This window comes from Urocampus carinirostris, chromosome 6, assembly GCF_059441175.1.
Source record: "Urocampus carinirostris isolate Australia breed hairy pipefish chromosome 6, RoL_Ucar_1.0, whole genome shotgun sequence".
NCBI lineage: Eukaryota > Metazoa > Chordata > Actinopteri > Syngnathiformes > Syngnathidae > Urocampus > Urocampus carinirostris.
Window position 1 is genome coordinate 40,002,043 of NC_142354.1, and position 6,625 is coordinate 40,008,667.

Genomic DNA, 6,625 nt, shown 5'->3' on the forward strand with positions numbered 1-6,625 from the left:
AATGCTCGTTTTTGGAAGATGGGAGGAAATCGGAGTGCCCGGAGGAAACCCACGCAAGCATGGGGAGAACATACAAACTCCGCACAGGAAGTCTGGAGCTGGATTTGAACCCACGCAGGAGACCAAGACATGAACTGTGCCGCACAAGCGCTAATCACTGCGCCGCCGTGCTGCTGTTCCCGAATATATTTTTTCAATTTTTTTTTTCTACATGTAACAAGATCTAAAAAAAACAATGATAATTAATATGAAAATAAATTAATCAATCAGAAATTAATGAATCAATAATTTGCGTGGGGTGGATTTAAAGGGACACTGTGTATTATTTAGAGCGTCCTTGTGGTTAAAAAAACAACAACGACAAAAAACCCTTCCCTCATTGACAAAATATAATATTGATTTTAATAGTAGGCAAAATACATAAACATACGTTGAGAAATTTGTATTTATTTGACTTACCTGAGTCTAGAGGGACCTGCCATTATTATCCACCATCTTGCTGCTACAAATACCCCTAAACCTTGCTAAAGGCTGGACAAATAAAAATGAGAAGAAAAATGGTCACTTTGAAGCACCCTAGCTTGTTTACTCTTCTTTTTTTATCTTTCTTGGGGTTTGGCTTGGCGTTTTGGACTCTACTTGAAGCAGGCTGCTTCTTACTTTCACCATTTTCATGTTACACAAAAGAATAAAAACAAAACGAAAAGCCATGGGGACGAGCATGACGTCACTCTCCAGCACACCCCTAAATCCCCATTCCTCCAACCAAATAATGGGTTCTGCTCCGAACAGCTTTGCTAAAAATTAAAATATATACATTTAAGCGGATCGGTAGATAAAAGCCTCTTTCGACTCACTTGGAAATTGTTCACCCATACACAATACTGGGCGGCAGTAGCTCAGGAGGTAGAGCGCTCGTCTTGGGATCCCAGTTCGAATCCCGGCTCGTCCGTGTTACATGTCGAAGTGTCCTTGGGTAAGACACTGAACCCCAACACCCCCAATAAGCAGGTTAGCGCCTTACATGGCTGCAAGGCCGCTATTGGGAAATGTGGAGCACATTGTAAAGCGCTTTGGGAAGTCATTGACTTGAAAAGCGCTATATAAATGCAAATCATTTCATTTCATAATAGAGAAAAAAAAAATCAGCAAAAGTCACTGAATAATAAATAGTGTTTGAGGTGTCCTTAAAAAAGTTGAAAGTTAAATACGTCCTCTATTAATGTGTTAACAACTGAGTTTATAGGGTCTTTTTATTTGTTTCCCCCGGTGTCTATCTGCTTTTATTTTACTTTTATCAAAACTGTTCTGGGTTTTGAACAAAGGAAGCAGGAAAGGAAGGGGAGGCATGGAGAGAGTATTCATTCTCATCTTCACAGTTTTTTTGTTAGTGTAGCATTGAAAGGGTAAAAGTTAGAAAAGGTCTCTTTCAATAAAGTCAAACGCCAACCTGAAAGATGAAAAAAGAAGATTTTTTTTTTTAGCAAATGTAATGTGTAAATAAAGGGCCTTAGCCTGCAATGGTGACTTTAGGCCAGTAGATGGTGGCAGAGCACAATAGATTTCAAATTCTGGACAGCACTTTTTACTTGGGGCCCTTAAACCGTCATCCTGGGGAATGCAGTTGGCAAATGTAAAAATTGTAAATTTGGGAAGTGTTCTAGTACTTTTTAAGTACTCACTGGCAAAATCCAAACACGAAAACGGATTAATTCAATTAGAACCTGCAGCTCAGGGCAATTGGACGACATATGTAAGATAAAACATTCAGCAGTTGGATATGTGCTACCATTCATTTAGAAGTAAAAAAGTGAGTTGCAGTGCCATTACCATTATTTCAAGTGATAAATGACGATTCATCATTTTTTGGTGCATGAATAAAAATATACTATTACTGTTATTCATTAAAAATATACGAACACAATAAAAATAACATTGCTACTGTCTAGTTAGACGTCTGTGAACATTTTTGTGATATTTACGCAGTTCTGGCTGTTGAAATGCGCGCTTTTGACACCTTCCTCCACACAAACGTAATCTCCCTTTTCTAGGGTGCAGGAAGAATCGCACGACAACCGGGGCTGCAGGAGCTCCGAACCGGGTAGGGGGTCGCAACTCGCGGCCAAGGCGCACGGCGGCTGCTCGTCAGCGTCCGTTTCGCGGTGGTAGAAGTAGTTGAAATTGGAAACAATCACCGGCACCGGGAGCGCAATGGTCAGAACCCCGGCGATGGCGCACAAGGAGCCCACGATCTTCCCCCCGATCGTCACCGGGTGCATGTCCCCATAACCTACAGTGGTCATGGTGACCACTGCCCACCAAAAGGCGTCCGGAATGCTGCTAAAGCTTGAGGTAGGGTCGTCCGCCTCGGCAAAGTACACCGCACTTGAGAAGAGGATTACTCCGATGAAGAGGAAGAAAATGAGAAGACCCAACTCCCGCATGCTGGCTTTGAGAGTCTGACCAAGGATTTGGAGCCCTTTGGAATGCCTCGAGAGCTTAAAAATCCGGAAAACCCTCACAAGTCGGATGACACGCAGGATGGCGAGGGACATGGCCTGTTGCCCCCCATTGTTCTCCGTTTCTGCCAACTCGGTGCCGAGCGTGATGAAGTAAGGGATGATGGCCACCACGTCAATGACGTTCATGATGTTCCTGGAGAAGCATGTCTTGCTGGGGCATGAGAAAAAGCGCACCAGGAGCTCAAAAGAGAACCAGATGATGCACAAGGTCTCGATAACAAAAAAGGGGTCCGTGAATGGGTTGGGCGCGTACTGGTCGCTGAAACTGGAATTGCGGCCGATCCGAGAAAATTGCTCGCGCTCGTCACGAAACTCCGGCAGGGTCTCCATGCAAAAAATGACAATGGAGATGAGGATCACGAGCACGGACACGATAGCGATGCCACGCGCCGGACCAGAGCTCTCAGGGTATTCAAAAAGCAACCAAATCTGCTTCTGGAAGTCGTTTTTGGGAAGGACGCGCTCCTCCTCCTTAATGAAGCCTTCGTCCTCTCGGAACTTCTCCATGGCGTCCTCCCCCAGCTGATAGAAGCGGATCTCTTCGGAGAAGATGTCGATAGGGACGTTGACGGGTCTGCGAATGCGCCCGCCGGACTGGTAGTAGTAGAGGATCGCATCGAAGCTCGGTCGGTTCCGGTCAAAGAAGTACTCGTTCCGAAGATGGTCAAAGTAGCGCATCCTCTTGCGGGGGTCGCCCAGTAGGGTCTCTGGGAACTGGTTGAAAGTTTTCAGCTGCGTCTCGAAGCGCAAACCCGAGATGTTAATGACAACGCGCTCGCAGCAACCCAGTTCGTACCGACCAGAAAGGTGCAGGTTCGGGCTTTGATTCGGAGTCGCCCCCTCCGGCATGTTCTCCACTGTCATATTGTCTTCCTCTTCGTCGTTATGCAAAAGCCATTGTGAGCGCTGCATGGACGCATGTGGAGGGATTGCGCCCGGATCCCCGCGGTCCATACAGGTGTCCTGGTGGCAGGGACGCGGGGTGATGGGGAGCAAAGACGCGACACGCCCCCTCCACCGAGCCCGGAGAGATGAGCTGCCTAACCTCTGTCGGCCATCACCACGCGCGCGTCTGCAAGTGACACGCTTTTCCGTTTCCAACTTGAAGGATCTACACGCCTCCCTCCCACTCTTCTTGACGTCGAGTGCATTGTGAGTATATGCATGTTTCAATAAATACATAACAATACATCGTGTTGTTGCAAAATAATAACCATACTTTATTTTAACCTGATTTTTGGTTCAAATTTAAATATATATTGAAACAAAAATCTCTATTAATGGCAGACAAAGCAGGTCAGCCGCAGTTCCCAGCAAATAATAAACAGTGTCGGATATTCTCATACCTGTCAACAGGGTTGGGTAGGGTTACTTTAACTGGATTACTTTTAATTACTTTGGGATTGCTCCAATACCAAATATTCTAATAAAAGATAAAATAAACTAAATATGAATAAAATGATGACTCACAACACGTGGTAAGCTTTCTCTCCTGGCTTTGATCTCTTTGATCTCTGGCAAAACTGACATAAAATGCGACAGAAACAAAATGAAAATAAATCCAAACATCCAACATCATTTTTGCCGTTCCATGTATTCCGTTACTCCCCAAGCCTGCACAAAATTTAGTCATTTTATTCATATTTAGTTTATTTTGTCTTCTATTAGCATATTTGGTATTGGAGTAATCCAAAAGTAATTGAAAGTAATCAAGTTAAAGTAACCCTACCCAACCCTGTAAATAAAGAACTAGATGGATATAAACAAGAAACGGTTTACTCACAAATTCAAAACAACTTAGACAAAATATTTAACAAAAAAATCAGTATCATGTTCCATTAAATATACATAATACATATAATACTTAATTAAATATACATAATACAAGTGAATGCTTTTCTTGAAATACAGCAGGCTTACCCCTTTCTTGCTGGTAAACATTTCTTCTAAAACTTCTTATCTCATCTCATTAGCTACACCGCTTATCCTCAGTAGGATCGCGGGGGTGCTGGAACCCATCCCAGCAATCATTGGGCAGTGGGCAGGGGACACCCTGAACTGGTTGCCAGCCAATCGCAGGGCACACAGGGACAGACAACTCGCTCGATCATTCACACCTAGGGACAATTTGGACCGGCCAATCCACCTGAAACGCATGTCTTTGGAATGTGGGAGGAAACCGGAGTGCCCGGAGGAAACCCACGCAAGCACGGGGAGAACATACAAACTCCGCACAGGAAGTCTGGAGCTGGATTTGAACCCACGCAGGAGGTTCCCAAGACCTTAGAACTGTGCCGCACACGCGCTAACCACTGCGCCGCCGTTTAGTTTCTGTATTTTAAGAGGCTAACTCGCCTGCTTTGGCTCATCATAACATTTAACCAAACTCCAAGCTTGCCGGTGCTGTATAGACCGCATGACGTAATTGCTTGCGGTTCGATTAATCTATCTCACTGGTGTCAAACAGGCGGCCCGTGGGCCAGATCAGGCCCGCTTAGGGATTGAATCCGGCCCGCGTGACAAGACTCAGAGAAGCGCAAGAGAAAAACAAGCTGCAGGTTGAAATATGTCCACTTGATGTTGCCAAAGCCAGGTGCCTCCAACAAAGACACTGTACTTGTATTTATTTCTCTCTCTCTTTTCCACTGCTTTTCTCCCACTCTCTGTCTCTTTCACTCTCTGTGTCTCTCTTTCTCTCCCTTTGTTGCTCTCTGCCTCTTTCTCTCTCTGTGTCGTTTTAACTTATTTTGCTCTAACTTCCATTTTTTCCTTTTTTCTCTTTTCCCTCTCACTCTTCCTACCCTTTGCACTTTCTTTTCTCTTTTCTCTCCTTCTGTCTTTCTATTTCTCTTTGGATTTCTTTCTTCCTTTATTTTCCCCCTCTCTCATGACTTTTTTATCTCTTTTGTTTCTCATGCTCTCTCCCTTTTTTTCTTTTTTGCCCCCCCCCCTCTCTCTCTCTCTCTTTTTCTTGTCCACCCCTTTTCTCCCACTCTCTGTCTCTTTCACTCTCTGTGTCTCTCTTTTTCTCTTCCTTTGTTTCTCTTTGTCTCTTTCTCTCTCTGTGTCTTTTAACCTCTTTTGATCTAACTTCCTTTTTTTCCTTTTCTCTCTTTTCTCTTTCTCTCTTCCTGCCCTTCACGCTTTCTTTTCTCTTTTCTCTCCTTCTGTCTTTCTATTTCTATTTGGATTTCTTTCTTCCTCTCCCTTTCTTTCCCCTCTCTCATAACTTTTTTTCTTTTGTTTCTAACGCTTTCTCTCTCCCTCTCTCTCTTTTTCTTTCTTTGTCCCGCCCTCTCTCCTTTTCCTTTCCTCTTTCTCATATTTCTTTTTCTCTTTTTCTTTCTCCTTAATCTACCAGTTCGGCCCCCGACAGAATGTCTGTTCTATCGTGTGGCCCCCCCCCAGTTAAAATGACACCCCTGATCTATCTGAACTGAGGTGCTATTTTGCTTTCGGAGGTGCTGAAAAGAAGCCCGACCCTGCTTGTTTTCGTATGTCACACGCACGCAAACAAACAAAGACGTGCACCTAGATCAGTCCCAATGCACAAACAACCCCCACCCGGCAGCTAATCAGCATTTTCTCTTTTCTGCGAACAAAATCAGCATGAAAAAGTGTCCCGCGTGTGCGCCTTTGTCAGCGCGCGCCCGTTTCAAGCTTCATCAAAGGCGATGGCAGTCTGTGTGAGCGAGGAGAGGGCGGGGTTGCTTATTAATGAAACCAAGTGGGATTCAGAAGCGTCTTTTATGCGCAGATAGCTCATTTCCCTGTCAACGTGTTCGAACCTGGACAGAGAAAGAAAAGGAAGAAAGAAAGAAAGAAAGAAAGAAAGAAAGAAAGAAAGAAAGAAAGAAAAAAAGAAAGAAAGAAAGAAAGAAAGAAAGAAAAAGACAGAAGGAAAGAAAGAAATCCCTGAAAATAACCAAATATGGAAACTCTTGCACAAAATCCTCTTAAAGGGATACCACTGATCTGCTAAAAGTCTACTGACCTTTTCAGAAATGTATCATTGAACAGACTGGGAGGTCGCTGGTTCGCGCCTCGGCCAAGTCATACCAAAGACTTATAACATTGGTAAAATGGCGGCGCCCTCTGTTGGC

At 44.2% G+C, this 6,625-nt stretch overlaps 1 protein-coding gene across 1 annotated transcript; it reads right to left on the reverse strand.

The window, feature by feature from the left end:
* Positions 1–376: 376 nt before the first annotated feature.
* On the reverse strand, positions 377–3,584 carry LOC148364794 (potassium voltage-gated channel subfamily A member 3-like). Its single transcript, XM_088338996.1, has one exon. The coding sequence runs from the start codon at positions 3,474–3,476 to the stop codon at positions 1,950–1,952; it is 1,527 nt and encodes a 508-aa protein (XP_088195122.1). The 5' UTR covers positions 3,477–3,584; the 3' UTR covers positions 377–1,949.
* Positions 3,585–6,625: the final 3,041 nt, after the last annotated feature.

Excerpts from the sequence above, each read along its gene's own strand:
- LOC148364794 (XM_088338996.1), bottom strand. The coding sequence starts at position 3,476 with ATGGACCGCGGGGATCCGGGCGCAATCCCTCCACATGCGTCCATGCAG.